The sequence below is a fragment of the Chaetodon trifascialis genome, chromosome 8, assembly GCF_039877785.1.
Source record: "Chaetodon trifascialis isolate fChaTrf1 chromosome 8, fChaTrf1.hap1, whole genome shotgun sequence".
Lineage (NCBI taxonomy): Eukaryota > Metazoa > Chordata > Actinopteri > Chaetodontiformes > Chaetodontidae > Chaetodon > Chaetodon trifascialis.
Genome location: NC_092063.1, coordinates 10,345,564 through 10,363,640, shown reverse-complemented (window position 1 = coordinate 10,363,640; position 18,077 = coordinate 10,345,564). Strand labels below are relative to the sequence as shown.

General features: G+C 42.8%; 1 protein-coding gene across 1 annotated transcript in view; it reads left to right on the top strand.

Annotated features, from left to right (window-relative positions):
• The first annotated feature begins 288 nt into the window (after window positions 1–288).
• The window catches only part of LOC139334613 (metabotropic glutamate receptor 7-like), a 65,084-nt gene continuing 47,295 nt past the window's right edge, over window positions 289–18,077 (top strand). The window contains exon 1 of the mRNA XM_070967606.1: window positions 289–1,807. Coding sequence (XP_070823707.1) covers window positions 1,304–1,807 — 504 coding nt within the window. The 5' untranslated portion in view covers window positions 289–1,303. The remainder of the gene's footprint in view (window positions 1,808–18,077) is intronic.

Here is an 18,077-nt window from a genome sequence, read left to right as displayed (position 1 = left end):
TCCAAACGTGTCTGTTCTCCCACCTCCTCCTCCTCCTCCTCCTCCTTGCTCTCTCTGCTCCGTTTTAAAGGTGCATCAGTAATGAATCCAAAACTATTTCAGGAAAGGCACTTTTTAGTCGGCGGGCGAAAGCCTCATACCTGCAGCTCTGCTGTGTTTTCATAATGCCACAGATCTGTGTTTCGTGCCTGCTACAGTCAACATCAAAAGAAAAGAGACACTTTGTGCGTCTCTCTCTCTCTGTGTGTTTGAGGGGGATAAAGGAGGGAGGGGAAGCAGAGAGAGAAAGAGATTATGAATGCTGAGATGCGGCGCACTGAGAGGCACTCAGAGGAACAATTGTCGCGCTATTAAAGTCTGTAAGTGCATTTGTTCGCCTTGTTTACCTTCTCGATCACTTGATGTCTGAAGACACTGAACGCCAACTTCCTGAAAACCTTGCCATGAAGTGATGCTACTCTCCCCCACCACCACCCCGCCCCCACCCCCCCAGCCAGCTGAATGACGTCTAGCAAGGAAAAAGGGGGCTGCAAACTCGGCGCACACAGTGAATCCCTCGCTGTGACTCATTCATTTTGTATAAATGCGACCGGTTGCGGAGACAGAGAAAGAGCCGGGGCTTTAATTAGCTGGATGTTTCTCAGTCCTCTGCTCAGTGGACGCGCATTTCAGCTCGCACTGGTCGTTTCCTTTTCTTTTTCTTCTTCTTCTTCTTCTTCTTTTTTCTTGGAGACTGTGGAGATGATATGCACTCCTGGGAGACAGACACCACAGCCGACCGAGCCATCCATGCGCTCCCGTGGAGTTGGTTTGAGCATAAAGAATGTCACCCACTTCTGCCGGTCCTAATATCTAAGCATTGATTTCAAGAGGTAATTACTGAAAGATATGTCTATATGTTATTTGGTAGAATTCCCGCTTTAGGTTGTGAAGATATGTCAGCTTCGTTGCGTTTCCACTCGCGCTTCGGATTTAGTATAAATGGACAAAATTAGGCCATTTTCATCTGCGGCCGGTGCTCGTGTTCCTTTACTGATATTTTCCGACTTATGGATGTAGCCTCCCGTTCCGAGGGACCCGATTTGTCGTTAGGGGCTTCGCTATTCAACAAGCTGCACCGCTCACTCCTGGCAGCAAAGCGATGGGCGCAGTTTGCCTGAGCCATCCACTGCGTCTTGGTTTTCCAGCCCAGCTTGTTGAATCTCCTCCCTGGTGACAAGAATGGGTTCGTTTTAACAAACTTCTGTGCCTGCCTGTTCTGTCTTCTGCGGATTGCAGACTCCATCCTTCCTAAAAGTTGATCATGGCTCGTCCCGGTCTGTGCGTGAAGCTGAGCTCTATGTGGAGAATGTTGTGGTTCATGAGGACTGTGGTAGATTTCGCGCTGCCCCAGGAGACTTATGCACCCCATTCAATACGGACAGAGGGGCACCTGACCCTCGGTGGACTCTTCCCGGTGCACGCCAGAGGGGCCGACGGCACACCATGCGGAGACCTCAAAAAGGAGAACGGCATCCAGCGGCTTGAGGCCATGATGTACGCTTTGGACCAGATCAACCAGGACGAGCAACTCCTACCCAACATCACCTTAGGCGCCCGGGTGCTGGACACTTGTTCTAGGGATACCTACGCGCTGGAGCAATCTTTAACATTCGTTCAAGCCCTGATCACGAAGGACACCTCCGACGTGAGGTGCACGAATGGGGAGCCACCGGTGTTCGTCAAGCCCGAAAAAGTGGTGGGAGTCATCGGAGCCTCGGCGAGTTCTGTATCGATCATGGTTGCCAACATCCTACGCCTCTTTCAGGCAAGTCTTTGAGCGTGTGCGATAGTTTTGTGGCTTTGAAATTGTGTTTTTCCAGCGATGCAGCGGCAGTATGTGCAGGCTTGCGGTAAATGACGCTTTTTAGGGAAGAGTGAAAGTGGTGCGCCTCATTGCTACCCAGCAGATGAGCAGGGATGCCATAAGTAGTTCACAACAAATACACCTTCTCCCATGGAGAAAATGCTTCATTAACAACAAAAATCTGCTGTTTTTCCGGTAATATTTCTAATCTTTTGCATTTTCTCCATATTAAATTTGATGTGCTATATGGCTAATTTTCATCTACACTTCTCTCCATCTAAAAATATTAGTAGAAAAGGAAGGTGGAGGGAGTTTGGGTGGTTTTCCCCTCCACTACCCTGTGCGGATGAGACAGCTGAGTGTGCTGTTGCTTGTCCCCGGTGGTGCTGAAAGAACAGCTCCCGTCTGTTCCAGTCTCACTCCAGAGTCTGGATGAGTGGGAACTGACAGCCTGACACAATCACACCCAAACTCAACAGCCCCTCCTGAGAATAACAGGCCCGCTTCATGTGATTGCACATGATTATATGAGCCTCTTGTGCAGCAAAACTGCAGGCGTTTTTATGAATTGTTTTGAACCTGAAAGCCTGGATTCATGGTTGAGTTGGCTTGCTCCTATCTGCAGGGGGGGGGCTCTTCAAAATGAGCTCATTCCATACTCTTTGCACCCTAATTGAGCTCGATGGCTGCAAGTATATGAAATGAATTTGCGCCGCTCATTTCAAAATGGCTTTATGAGGGAACACATCTCCATTCCTGTTGGCTGACAGTCAACCGACAGTGTTGACCCACTGCTGGTGCTGCAGTGGATGGAGAAACGCAGCAGGGCACCAGCACAGCAGATAAATTATTGAAATCACATCTCCATAGCAAAATATTTAATTACTTGGAATACCATGTGCACGCTTTTGCGAATGTGCAGGCGGTGGTGTGAAAGCCAGGGAGGCTCATCAGAGCTGCAGCGTCGCTCCTGCTGCTAATGATTCGTGGTTGCAGATTGTAACTCACAATCTCGTCATTTTGTTTCAGTTCAATTAGACAAACCGTGGGCCTGACTGTAAGTAGCTGTTTAACTGCATCAAATAGCTTAACATGCTTTTAGTCCCCCTCCACTTCCATTTGTTTTGAAACGCTCACACACACACACACACACACACACACACACACACACACACACACACACACACACACACACACACACACACACACACACACACACACACACACACACACACATGCAACACTTTCCTTTTTTACAGAGCAGTCATCCTGTGGGATTTTATGGCTCCACTGACTGGACAATTAGACTGATGGTCCCCACCGCAACCTGCAGCCTGGCTTTGGTTCTGATTCGCTCTTTGTATGCTGTGTTAACAAATTAAATTTTTATCATGCCAAGTTGGTAAAATCCTCCAGTTATACTTTGAAGCATCCCCCAAAGCCTTGTTATTTGTTGCAGAATGCAAGGGTTGTAAGACTTCCTTTGTTTTTTTTTTTCATGCAAGCTGTGTAACATTCAGCATGTATGCATTTGTAAAATTTAGAGGGTTTAAGGGGGGTGAAATGTTAATTCCCTCCCATCTTTCTTCCTCACACCAGGTGCACCAGCGTGTCTTGTAAGTGTAAAGCTGTGGAGTGTAGGTGTAGTCCATGTGTGATGTTGTAATCAGGCTTGAGGAAAGTGTGGATTGACAGCAGTTGTCATGCAGCTCTGTCCGTCACTCTGCATATCTTCTCAATCCCCCCCCAAAGGTGGATTTAATCACCACAGTCAAATCTGCAGATAAATTCGGTCCTTGTCTGAACCTGTTTGCCCTTCAGAACACTTCTTTTTTCCACCAGTGGTGATGATGGTGCTTATAATAAATGATGATAAATTAAATGCGAGGCCACATGACACTGCATAATCAATACATGCCAGAAGTGAGAGCTCCCAGCCCATTTACCCTCATTAGTTTTACAGCATTTGATTAGTGTGTGGCATCAAGTTTCTGAGATTATTTTCAACTGCAATCCATCAAGTATTAAATGATTCCAATCAAAAGCATCTAAACCTTGAGAAAATACCTGTTCAGATATAATTAAAGAAGCAAAGCACATCTTTTTCTCCCAAATGAAAGTGAACAAGGTGTGTTCAATTTCTCGTCTTAGTCGGTTTGAATTACATTTGATTACTGGATATGCTTCGTAACTAAGCAGTTTAATTGACTTCAAAGTGAAATCTTTACACTTAGAGCCTGCGGACAATGACCTCTCCCTGAGCTCTCCTGCTTCCCGCTTTGTTCTCAGTGAGTATCATCAGGTCATTTTGCATCTCACCCCTGCGATAAATGATTCATCAGGGGAAGCTAAATAGTGATTGTAGATTTTATTGCCAGACGCTAAATATCATGGCTGTCTATTCAGGACATGAGTAGCTGCTGAACTGTTAATGCAAGGAAATTGACATGAGGGATAGATTTTTCTGAGGACCCAGGAGGGCTGATCAATACTGTTGCCATGGTGAGGCCGATTTGCTGCTAAGATGTTTTTATTTCACTGCCTTTCATGCTGTGTTGGAAATGAGAAGCAACACTGCCACCAGAGGAGAAAAAAATCAATTAGCCAAAGTTTGGAATAGTCACCAGGAGCTATGATGATGTTGTGCACCTTTTGGGGGGAAAAAAGAAAAATGGTCCAATCCTTACTCCCTGCTTTCAAGGAGGACGACACCATAGTTGAAAAGACGGGGCAACTTTGTCCATTTGTAAGTCCTGGCCTCTTGAATGAATCATGAAATTGATTTTTCTCCAGATGACATTTACATCAAGGAGTGCAGCTCGCTATTCTTTGACGTCGTATCTGTTGTCCAAAAAAAAAAGGGGGGCAAAACTTTGTATTGAATGCAGGTGAACTCCGTCTTGTCCTCCTGTCTGGGGAAGCGGCCCCTTCAGACTAGCTGTCTAAGTGAGGCATTGACGTCCTCTGCTCTCATAGCCCTGACAGGCTCCAGTCGGCTTTTTATCTCTTCTTTTTTCACAGAATCATCGCTGTGATTGATTTGAAGGAGATTGAAGCCTTGCAGCATGATCTATTCAGCTGACAGTGGTTAAGACGGACACCAGAGGAATATGAGGCCTGTGTGTGTGTGTGTGTGTGTGTGTGTGTGTGTGTGTGTGTGTGTGTGTGCCTGTATGTTACTTAACAAGCTCTCAAAGTGACACAAACTGGCAGGGGTCGATTATGTCCGTTTTTCTAAACACAGTTGCCATTTGTACACCGATGCATGAAGCAGAGCAGGTCAATTAGTCACATCCCTACTACTGCATTCAGCCCTGTCATAGGGGACGTGGCTGGTATGTCACATGTGCAGCATATGAATAGATGCACACACACACACACACACACACACACACACACACACACACACACACACACACACACACACACACACACTAAGAACCCTATTACCATTCTTAAAGGAAGGAAAACAACTGTCTCATGGATGTTTCATGATCCACACCATTGCTTCCTGCTCTTGCATTTTCTCTCCATCACTTGCTAATTGGCTTTTATTCACATGTGACATGGAGACCCCACTCAGTGCATTTGAACTTCTGAAAGTATCTGAAACAAAGAGAGTAATTCCACTTCTTCAGCTAATGTGATGCTCTTGTTCACGCTAAGCTTCAGCATCTTACAGTAGTTAACACACAACTAAACTGATATAAGAGCCAAAACTGACCATAAATAATGGAGTTATGGTTGTTATTATATGTGTATTATTGCAAATGGCTGTGAAATGATTACCTTTACAAGTAGTTGAAAAAGTTGAACAAAAAAGCTTTTCGACTGTATAACACACAGGATATGAGAAAAGAGGAAGGTATTTCCAAATTTTTGATTTTGTGAGAGGCTCAGTTGGATTCACCTCACAGATGGAAATTCAAAACATGACTGAATGTTAGTAACTTGAATGATCACATAGAACAAGACATTTACTGAATACTAGAATCTGATATGCATCTATTCTCAAATGGAAAACAGACTTTACCAATTTATTATTTTTCCTTTCATTCTACGTGACATTTTCAACATAACGGGTCTTCCTCAGATTAAAATAAGGACACCTGTGTATGCAGATGAGCTGTGATGGCATGTCACACACCATCTGTGAGTCTGGCCTACACACAAATACAAATACATGCAAGGACAATATCGCCAATTATTCAGTCAGAAGGAATGATTACACGGTACCCATGTGAACATCACATCAGCATTACATTAGGAGTACAGTACCCGAGTCCCTGAAGGGAACAATATGTGGCTGAAACTCTCTCTCCACTCTCTCAAAACAGTTAATACATTTATCTTCTTGTATTTTATGGTCTAATAACACTCTTTCCACAAATACCTAAAATGCCCGACAGACTTTAAAGGGCTGATGAATCATCAGTTATTTTTGCCGGTTTTGTAGAACAATTGATAGTGCAATTGATTTTGTTCATCGAACTTTCTGCCTTTTGCATTGCACACATACAAACTTAAAAAGTTAAACATAACTACCCAAACCTACAAATCTGCTCTATTTTATCAAAAGCTTTTTTAAAGAAATGCTTCCAAAGTGTTGCAGTGCTAATAAGTACTGCTTCCAGAATAAAGAGGACAAAGACACTAAAACATAAATGATAATAAAATAAAAGGAAGTTGAGAGGATTGAAGAACTTTAAAAATAAATGTTGGTCTTTTATTATTCTGGAGTGCGTGTACTGACTACATTATCTACTCTCTCTTGTGGACCTTGAGACTGAGAGCCCCACTGTTTTTCATTCAAGCCATTTAGTCTGATGCTGACTTATGGCACGGTCAGACCAGAACTGGCAAGGTGAAGTTTACTCACATGCTGTGGCAAAAAGCAGGTGGGACAGGAAATAATGTGGGCAGGGTTACAGGAATAAGCTACAAATGTTAGCACGGCTAATAGGCTAAAAATAGCATTCCACAAATATACACTTTATGTTACTTTATACTTGGCTTTTTTTTTTTTTCCTGTCCTTGTGCCAGTAGCCATCCACATAGTGTCAACCCTCTCCTGCTGCTTGTGTGCTTTAAGCATGCAGCCATACAAACAAGGATAGAAACAATCAATACTCACTTACGGCGAGGTCAATCCCACCTGCTCTTTTAAATTGGCTAGACACCGAAGAGTCTCGCTATTTCGCGGGTGAGAGTTCAGTCTGATTGAACTCAAAAAGTGAACAAGGCAAGATCAATTTATGACAAGAAGCGAAATCCCCCGTGTTACTGAAATTATGGGGTGAAAACAGAGTCTGGACCTGGGATGTACATTAATGCGTGCACTGAAGTTATCTGCTTGTACAGCACCAGTGGTATGAATCTAAGCTCTGCGGTTGAGCGATAAGGTGCATAGATTTGATGAGGGGATTGGATAAAATGAAGAAAAAACACTGCCATTATTTTTGCATTTAAATTGGGAGGTTTGCAAGATGACTGTTTGCAGAGCATGAGCCATACTCCAGGAAAATTCAGACCTGCAAAGGCGGTGATTAAATAAGCACACAGAGAAATGTTGCCGGAGAACCTTTTTCAAATTTCCATTCTTTTGGTCTTTTTGTGAGGAGCAGTGTTGTGAAAGAGAGCACTGCCAGTGGAGCAGGTATATACAGTATTCACACACAAACACGATGCAGTGTGTGCAACTAATGCAATATTAATAAAATGAATAAAATATCCCGGTGTTAGACAAGTTGTCATTGCTGCTAACATGAGGTCATTGGGTCAGCAGCCTGCCACAGGGAGAGGATGAGAAACCACGCACGCCATGTCTTGGTTATTCCCACAGGCCTGGGGGGATGGTGCACTTTATTATTCAGCTACGTGATAGCGTGCTTTGTGACTAAATGTATCTCAGTGAAAACACAACGAGTACTTTCTCATTCCGTTCTTCATTTGCTTTCAGGCATATAAGTCCACTTATAGCTGGCAAATATTGATTCAGCATCCTCAATGAGGTGTCATCCCTGCTGCAATCGTTTTCGCTTGACGATCGCAGCGTTGTGACGCTACCAGTCAGGCCCATTTTCTCCCAGTGCGTCAGACGAGGGGAGAGGGCACCTGCTTAAAAGCTTAGCTGTGCTCACATCGAGGTCACACCAGTGTTCCTTCAAAACTTATTGTCAGTATGGCTGTAAAATGTGTCAAGAATAGCACTCTTCGACTTTGTTGGAAGTTTTCTGCAGTTTATCTGGCGAGCAGAAGGAGCCAGAGAAGAGGAAACCCCATTACGTCCGATCCTCTTACGGGGATGAGCGGAGAAGCATGAGGAGGTCTCTGCTGGCTGCTGGTCGGCCTCTCACTCATCCCTCCAAAAGGAAAAATGTCCCCGTTGCTTCAGCAGAAAGTGCTGTAGTGCGAGCTGAAATGCATTATCACAGGGCTCATTGTAGTTTGTTTCAACACAGTGATCTGTGATCCGTGCAACGTTCTGGACAGAGCCCGAATTACAAAACCCATCAGCCATGGTAGACTACTGTGCTGTATAGCTAAATAACATACATGTCTGTTTTCACTGTAGAAAACCTCATACGAACACAAAATGTCTGTATAGATCAATAAGAAAATCTGCCTTTTAAATATGATCTGTTTACCAAGCAAACTCTCGCAGTTCCTCAAATCCCGGTAAATGAGTTAAGTGGATTTGTTAAAAGGCTGCTTGTAGTCTGCCTGTGAGAGTGTCTGCTGCTTCAAAAGGAGGCGTGTGTTGTGGCTCCTCTCAGACCTGGATTCCATGCTTTGTTCTCTGTTTTATCGCTTTCTCAACACTTTCCCCATCTGGCTCTGAAATCACATGGCACCTTAGAAATTAGATTGCACTTAAGACTAATCCTGTGGATCTACTTGTCAGGGAGAATTCCCTCTCAACACATAAAAAGTGTTGCATTTTAAGGGCAAGGGGAGCAAACTGATGGAAACAGGAGCCATAGTGATGGCTCTGTGAGGCTGCACTGTAAGGCCCAGTGCTGATGTTAGCATGTAGCACGTATTGTTTACCATGTTGACCATCTTAGTTTAGCGTGTTAGCATGCTAACGTGCTGATTGCAGCTAAACACATGAGCGACCACAATTGACCACAGATAGCTCGAGTCTGTGGTAACAGGACAAAGAGACTAGTGGCTTCATGAGGCTGTAGTTAAGCATGGTGGTACCTTCAGTTTAATGCTAAGCATGCTAACATGCTCACAATGACAATGCTCACCATCTTAGTTTGCATTGTTTGACGAGAATGTTGCTAGTGTTGCAGCATTTTGATCATAAAGGAAAGTATTGGACAAACATTTTTGACCTTATGGAACTAAAGGAGTTATTAATCATCCTTTGGGGGGGTGCAAATGATGAAAAGTCTGGAGGGTTCATCCACTTACTGGACCATGAATGTTTGCACAAAATTGCATGGAAGTCTAATAAACAACAGCTTCATATTCAGTGTCTCACTCAGTTCACACAGTTGAGGCTAAGAGCTACGTGTATGCAAAAAGACTAATCCAACAATAACTTAAAACGCAGTGAACTTTGTGCAGTGTGTGCTGCCAGCTTAAAAGGGACGTGGGGACCACTGCTCGCATGGCTTTCTTGCTGTCCCTGGAGGCTGGTGGCACGAGGCTCTGTTTAAACTGCATGTCCATGTGAGGGCTCTAATGTAGATGGGCATGCCACTGAAGAGCAGCAAGAAATAGACAAGGAGCCATCACACGCCAGCTCGAGCTGCAAGAGAGGGAGGAGAAACAGCAATGGTCCTGCACTGTTTATATTTTCTCAGTTACCTCTGGTGTATTGAGCACTGCAGATCCAGTTGTTTCACTTTTATGTGCTCCGGTTTCAACGTTGTTTCTGGACACAGAAATTTGTTGTTGCATTTTCTAAAATGCAACAATTGTGCAGTCTGTGCCCATTCAGCTCAGTTGTTTTTGGCTGGAGGCAGATATCTTAGTGGCAGACAGTGACAAAAGAAGTATCCTCATCCATCCTAATAAAGAAAAACTCATCCTGCAAGTGTCACTATTATGTTCTATTATTGGATTATTATTATTATTACTGATGCATGAACGTGTAGTTACTTAAAGTAGCGTTTTAAGGTGGAGCCAGTTTTAACAACTTGGTTTTTTGCTATGTAGATGAAAAGAAAATCATGTTTTATACGCTGATTTTATGTGTAAAATGTTTATTAGTAGTTAGTAATCACAGTAAATGTACAACACTGATGGTGTAGAGTTAAAAACCTGATCAGATTAGACCAAACCGAGCTTCATGGCTCGATAGTGGACAGTGAACAGAATCATATGAAAGACGTTAAATTCAACATCTGTGCTTATATGTGCCTGAATGTGTTTCACTATATTTGTGTGTGTGTGTGTGTGTGTGTGTGTGTGTGTGTGTGTGTGTGTGTGTGTGTGTGTGTGTCTGCGATGTCAGGGCTCAGTGGGCTCCCTCACAGTATACATAATAAACTGTCATCGGGATTCATTCCTTGTCCTTCAGTGGTGTTATTACAGCAGAGCCTGAGGGTGCATCAGTTGCTAACAACAGATAGTAATATATAACCATTATATCAGCCAAAACACAGTGTGGACTTTAACAGCAAGACTAAATTATTAGAGAGCAGCATAGGCCTCGGGTAGTTATGCTAAAATACCTGTTGATTTTACATGTGAAAATTGAAAGAGTGGAACTTTGCAGTTTCATTAGCTTCAATTTCATTTTGTCTGTATTTCCCTTGAGATAATGTAGGCGAGTGTTTTTTTTTTTTTTTTTTTTTGGCTGGCTCTGCAGTGGTGTGTGAGTGCTGTTTGAACAAATTTGTGTGTCTCTGCTCTTTTGAGCTTGAAATGTATGCTGTGCCGCAGCAGCCGGAGCATACATAAAAAATCGGTTGACAGGATAACTGTTTTCAGATGCTAATCCCGTGGGATTTCAAGTGCTCTCCGAAACGCCTGCATCTGACAGTTACATTGATTTGGGGGAAGACCTCAATCACCTCTGACATTTTGCAAATTAGGGAAGCTCTTTCCTTTCAAATCGCGGTTGTTTAAACTACAATTGACTGCCGGACAGACGCTATAGGTGACAGAGTGGAGGGTTTTTTAACTGCCTTACCGCTGTTAAAGCACTCACATGTGGCCAACATCGAGCCTGAGAGGATCAATAGCATGTCATTTATCAATGGATTATGCATAGAGCTGTCATGCACTCTCTACCTGGAGGTCGAAGGCCAATGAAATGTGAAATTTGCCAGTATATTTTGAGGCACTGGGAAACTAAACCCTCTCTGTGTTGCATCAATTAGTCAAACATCAGTCTCCCTGCTCTCCTGTATGTATGTATGTAATATTTAGGAAGGCTAAACAAGTTTTGCTGAAGGACTACAAATGTACAATCCTGATCTACGACTCATACTTCATAATGATGTGTGTAGTTGTATTATGTTATTGGTATACAAGTCCGGTAAAGTATTCACATTATGAGGACATGAAGTAGGACCTCACAAGGTTGACACGTAAGGGTGGCATTAGAGATATAGTGGTTATGGTTAAGAACAAGTCTCCAGAGAATTCATGTAAAATTTATGCTTGACACAAATGGGTAACAGCCTGCCATAGATACCGACGTAGTACCTTTTTATTTATATGTCTGTTAGATTTCACTCGCTGATGGCACCGCTGCAGCACTAGAAGGACTTATTGCATGTGTTCAAGCCACATATTGTTTTATTTACATTCTCCACAGTAACTGTTGTTTATATTCATCCATTCTCTTTGTGATATGGAGCAACAGCGGGCCACATAAATACTTACACAGTAGAACTGGACTTACATCAGGGTTAAATGCCTATTCCACCTTGTCTCATTACCTGAAGTGGAGACTGCTCCTCATTCAGCCGTCCTGTTTACATTCATTCAGTCACTCTGATAGAGAGCAGGGTTTGCAGAGATGTCTTTGCTAGATGTTTGCTGCTGCAGAGGACTGCTGAGTCTTTCTTTAACTGAATTTTGTCTGCGCCATCAACAATCCGCACCAGCATCAAAAACTTGTAGTACAGAACACAAGCACCCCAAACTGACCTATCACTGTTCTTGCCGTCCCTACATGGTATCGCTGCAGTCCCAAAGTGAACGCTTATTAAAAGGCACACATCAGATATGACATACCCTACAACATAGCTTTGGCTGCTACACGCTGTAGCCTCTTAATGTATAACTGTAAATCAAGCTGAAGTCGAGGCATATGACAAAAACAAGTGTCTGCGTGTGTGTGTGCGTTTGTGTATATATATTCTATGTTCTATATATATTCTTGCAATGATCATTACATGATCTCATTTCTTTGGGGACAAAAAGCTGATCCCCACAATGTTACCATTAGATTTAGCAATCGGTTAAGGCTACTTTTAGGATTAGGCTGAGGTTGATGGCGGATTTGAGGTTAGGCTAACGCCTCCAGGGCATGAATCTCCAGTGTCCAACTAAGTAATAAAAATGTGTCTATGTGTGCTTTAGGGTGGCAATAATCCTACACTCTCAGTGCTCGAGCAATTTTCCAGTTCCTATGTGCAGTTGGAACTGCATCACACCTTTTTATTTGGAGAAACCATCCACACAGAGATTTTGAATGTTCTGTGATGGAGACGAAATAAAGAAATACATAAGCACAATGCACTTGAATGCACTCACTGCGAATTATAGCACAAATGGTTTGGAGCAGCCTTGAATTTGATGCGTTTTTCTGTGCCAATTCATGTTACGATGATAATGTTATAGTTGTATCTGTTTAGGCCATATGCAGTTCACTTCAATATATGCCACGAAGGAGTTTTCCTTCTCTGAATCCTGTCATCATTTTTTTTTTATTGGTGCTTGAGTCACATTCCTGACGCTGAAGGCGAAAAGTTCTTGTAAACACAGAATGCGTATGTAAAATCTACGCTTGATATACCTCACATATGAACTACCCCTCCTGAACACATACTTAAGGTCTTATTTCAGCTCATTTCACAGATTGTGTTGTGGCAGACCCGAGATCCACATGAGCTGTTTTCAGAAAGTTGCGTGTTAGTGCTCTTGTTGAAAATAAAGATAACCCTTCAGTGGCGGTGTGTGACAGTTCCATTGTATTCGACAGGACCCATTCCTGTTTCGGCTGGTTAACTTGTCTGAGGGTAATTGTCTGATCTGGCGTCTGTTGCGCTTCTCTGATTCTGGCTCTGAAATACATGTCAGTGTGCAGCCTTCTGACACTCTGTTTCACTTCGTGCGGGTGGAAGTTATGTGAAATATGCGTGTCACGAAAACACATTCCACATAAATGCTCTTTATCTATTTGTTGAGACACTTGCTCTGATGAATCATGATCTCAGTGAGTCTGTTAAGACAGAATAGCTCTATTTGAAAGACTGTGCCCGGTTCTTTGAGAGTTGGCCGCTTGTGCAGCACCGGAAAAAGCTTCTTGTGCTCTTTGGACAATTGTCCATTGTTCTGACTGTGGGTTGTCTGTGTGTCTGGCTCAGTGTGTTGCTGAGAAAACTACTAGGTCAGATGCCTTCAGTGATGCACTGCACCAGCAGTAGGGAGCAGAGTCTATGGGTGGCCAGGTCATGACTGGACACAGGATAATTTCCAGCAGAGTGAGTGTGAGCCGCAGGGTTGGAAGATAGCCAATATACAGAAACTCTAATAAGCTTCACTTCAAGTTTTACAACAGCTACTTTTCTTTATACCTTGCTGCTCAAGAGCACATAACAATATAATGTTGACTGGTAGTAGCAGTGGTGTCACAGAGTCCTTCAGAGGTTCAAGGATCATACTATAACATAACATACATGTAGTATCATCAATTTTTTTTCATTGTGCTTATGCTTATTCTATTGTGTTATATATTTTCTACTGTGCAATAGCACATAACACTGGATTTAATTATCCATATTTTTACCATGTGCAATTAAAATACTCAAGGTAATATTTTTTTGAATACACTATGCTCTATATAATGCACATATCTTACCTTATCTTGTCTTGTCGTGTCTGTGTGTTGGCCTGGTGTTACATTATCATTGGTAATGCAGTTCAAGGGCAGACTTATTTGGAGGGTCGGCACTTCATTACCACATACCTAGAAATTGGCTTTGATTACACAGCTCTGATATCTTTTCATATTACACAAAAATTAATAGAAGACAATGATTGTTTGTGATGGTGAAAAAAACACATGCTTTAAAATGTCTAAAACACAGCAGCATGTTTGCTGATGATTAGCTGTGATGTGAAGTCCACATAATTTGTAGCAAATGGACTAAACGGGGCACATGCTAACATGCTCACAATGACAATGCTAACATGGTGATGTTTAGCAGGCATAATAACACAAAGAACAGCTGTGGCTGATGGCAGTGTCATTAATTTTGCAGTCATTTAGTCATTAACTAAAGTACTGGACAAATTATAGTTAACCTTTGCACCTAATGATGGTACTAGAAGAAAAGTAAGCTGTTTACAAAGTGATTGCAATTCATCCTGATGGGGACATGAATTTCTATGCTGAATTTCATGGCATACCATCCAATAGTTGACCCTAAATCCCAAATATCAACCCCATGGTGGCGCTATAGCAAAAATCAGAGGATCACCAAAGTCATTAAGATTCATTGTTTGTGGGCCATCACTGTCTCTGTAAAATTTCACGGCACGCCATCAAGATACTGAGATATTGCACAGGATAAGTGAGTACTTTGACCTGTTGGTGGCATTGGAAGAAATGACGGACGATTGCTAAGTCAGCAGGATTTATCATCTGGGTGGTACGAATGTCTGGCCAAAATTTAATAATAATCCCTCTGATAGTTGTTGAGCTATTTCAGTCTGGACCAAAGTGGTGAACTGATAGATGCTTGCACAGCTAAAAAAGTGATGGAAAAAACCCTATAATTTGCAAAACTAACCAGGACCATATCTCCATTTTTCTTCTACATTTAGAAAACTTTTCACTTTACATGCTCTTGCCTCAAGCATTAAAATGCAACAGAATGTTAACCACTATGAGACCATACATTCTCGATTTTTGCATCAGCTCACTGCCTACAAGACTTTCTTTGGACTTTCTGATCATATTGAAAACATCTTGCTGTGGTCAGACTCCTCGCAGAACTTTTATTTCTTTAAGAGTCGCCCTCAGCCTCAGAGCCTCAGGCGGAGAGCGACTGCGTTGACAGAAGAAGAAAAGTGCTTTTGTCATTAGGACCTATAGACTGCAGGGATTTCATTGTCCTGAACTGAGCCTGCCAAGCTGAGCCACAAACAAGTTCCAATGATCAGAATGCTTCAGGTTATAGATAGTTAATGTGAGGGCCTGTTAGAGTCTGCCAATCCCAGCGAAGGAGGCGAGATTTGTATAAAGCCTTGGAGGAAGGTCTTTCCCGTGCAGCTTAACTCAGGGAATTAAACTCCGAAAGTTGACTGTGAAGTGGCCTCCCTTGATAACTTTCCTTTTGTTTAACCACATTCAAGGTTGTCTTTCAAATCACTTTTATCACCATCTTTATTTCGGATGTTTTTCATTTTTCCTGCTCGTAGTTTTATGCTGCTATACTCTGACTGTTTTATCTGTTTCTGTATTTGTTTATTTCTTTATTCGTTCTTCCATTTCGTTTTAACTACTTTTCTTGTGAATGTGTTTTCTACCTTTATTGCCCTTTTAAACATTTTAATGTTCTTTGTTATTATGCCAGTTTTGTAAAGCCCCGGTCAACGGGCGTTAATGTCTTACGCTGAAAGGCAGTTTAATCAGCTAATCCTGCTTATTTCCTGTAACATAAGAATGTCAGCTCTGCGTAAATTTCACTATGGCTGCATACGTTCATCTCCAAACACCTCCTGGTGAAAATCATTGCAGTTACCACACTGCATAGTATAATCTGTGACAAACAAAACAACAGGCATTACATCAGTTTGAGCTATTCAAATACATGCGTGAGACTACTGCAGGGAAGTATATTCATCTGCACATTCTTGTTAACATTTGCAACCCATCTGACACAAAGATCCATATGGGCTGACAGTGGATTTGGCGTGTGTTATGAATGCAGGTGTTGCTGATAAGATGCTATAATGTCAGCTCTGGAAGAGGTTCAAGGACGCACTACAGGCAATACCAAGCCAGTGGATAACTGCCCATTATCGCATTCTGTTCTTAGCCGCTACATATATCTCAAATGCATGGCATCGAGTGGGGGCTCAGACATACTAACAGAAGGAATAGGATATCTGTGATATTTTCCACTGCTGTGATCAGTACGTAATTACATGCCCCTGCTCAAGAATTCTTTGTGAGGAGCAGACAGAGAAGAAAGATAAGATCGAGGAGGCTCGCCTGCATTGTCTGCGCTATTAGAGGAGAAATGGGCCCAGTGATGATGCTCTGTCGAGTCTGAAGAGAGAGCTATACAGGGAGAGATGGGGGATAGTACAGAGGGAATCATTGGGATGCAGGTCAGAGTGTTGCAGGTGCACGACTGACAATGAATGTGTCAGACCCTGCATGTTCCAGGTGTAGGTGGGAAAAAGATGCACCTATGGTTGCTCTTTGATGAATGTCATTGGCACATTGTGATTGCTCAGAGCAGGGATGTGAAGATGTTGCACACGCCAACAATTCCCAAAAACCGACATTTGTATTTGTATGTCTTTCATGGAAGAACAGTCCTGTTTTTCTCTTTTTAAGACATAATAGTATGCATATTTCAGTATTGCTTTATTGATATTTCAGATGTCTCTGAGAGAAAAAAATTAAGTTATCATGCAGGCTGCAAAGACCACAGTAGAGAAAATAAAGCTGCGTCCAGTGCACTTTGCAGGCAGGAAAAATCAATACAGCCATCTGTAATGTGAGATCCTGTGGATATAAAGGAATACATTTGATAACACTTAGTCATAAACCTGCAGGCTATGTTTTATTCTTACCGTGACTCCATGAGTTTCTGTCGCACCAGGAGAGCACACAGCACAGCCACGGTGATCAAGGCTGTTCTGCCGAACTGCATTGTTCTCTGCAGGGCCTCGCTTTGTGTGAAGCCTAAGTCAAAAGACGCTTTACAAAATGACTTGTAGAGACACTGTATCTGTACAAAATAACTCTCATGAGTGATGAGCATAAAAGCTTGTCTGTCATGGCAGCTTAAGAGGTAAGATCATTAAGTCAGTGGGCTCCATTTATGACATGTGTTTGTAAAAGCGGCACTACACCTTTACAGTACACCCCATACAGTAGATGTTGGGCCTCTCCTCGGTGCAGACTCTTCTTCCAATGAGGCTTTGAGAGCTATTTGGTTTTGGGAAACGATTATCTCTTTGAAATACCAATAGAGTTGAAATAGCAGTCTGTTTACCAGATGGAAAGATGGAGGTCGGTCAGGTTGCCTTTGTGAGCTATCCACACTTTCCTCCCACGCTTCGGCTCTACTCTACTGTGTGGCTCTCCTGGTCAAATATCTGATTTGTGAGTCATACCTTGCCTCTATACCCATGGAGGAACATGCTGGTTGTCTTAAAATACACTCTGGCAGGGCAGCCATGCAAGAGCTCAGGCCCGGCGCAGAGCACTGGAGCCGCCCAGGGGACTGGCACAGAGTGAGCGGGAGAGACGGAGGGTGAGGGAATCAACTGGGAAAGAGAGAAGTGGGTGGAAAGAAGGAGACGGTGGAAGGTCGTGTTAGATAAAGGATTATGAAAGCCTAACTTTCTGTCATGTAACACCAAGGCTAGTTCAGCAGTGTGGGCAACTCTGAGAGGGTGGTGTTTGTGATTCCTGTAGCAAAAAGCTACTGCAAATTACAGTAAACATCCAGACTGTTTAAACACTATTCAGGTAAGGTCCTTGTAGAATAACTGGCTGTAAAACCGTGGAGAGATGTAGTGGGCGTGTGATGTGAGAGGCTGGTCTTGAGCTTGAGGGAGAGGGAATGAAACAGAAGTATCTACTGCAAAATGCATCTATTAATGTCTGATTTTCGTTTTCCAAATATGATATGGAAGAAACAGGGTTGTTCCTGGGTAACAGGAAGTGTGACATTCCCATACAGACGACATGTCTTCGGGAGGATGCTTGACCGTACAAAGCACAGGCCGTTGACACTGAAGACTGGGGTTCCTACATCCCTAAGTTTAGGCAGGTTAGTGAAGGATTATGGTT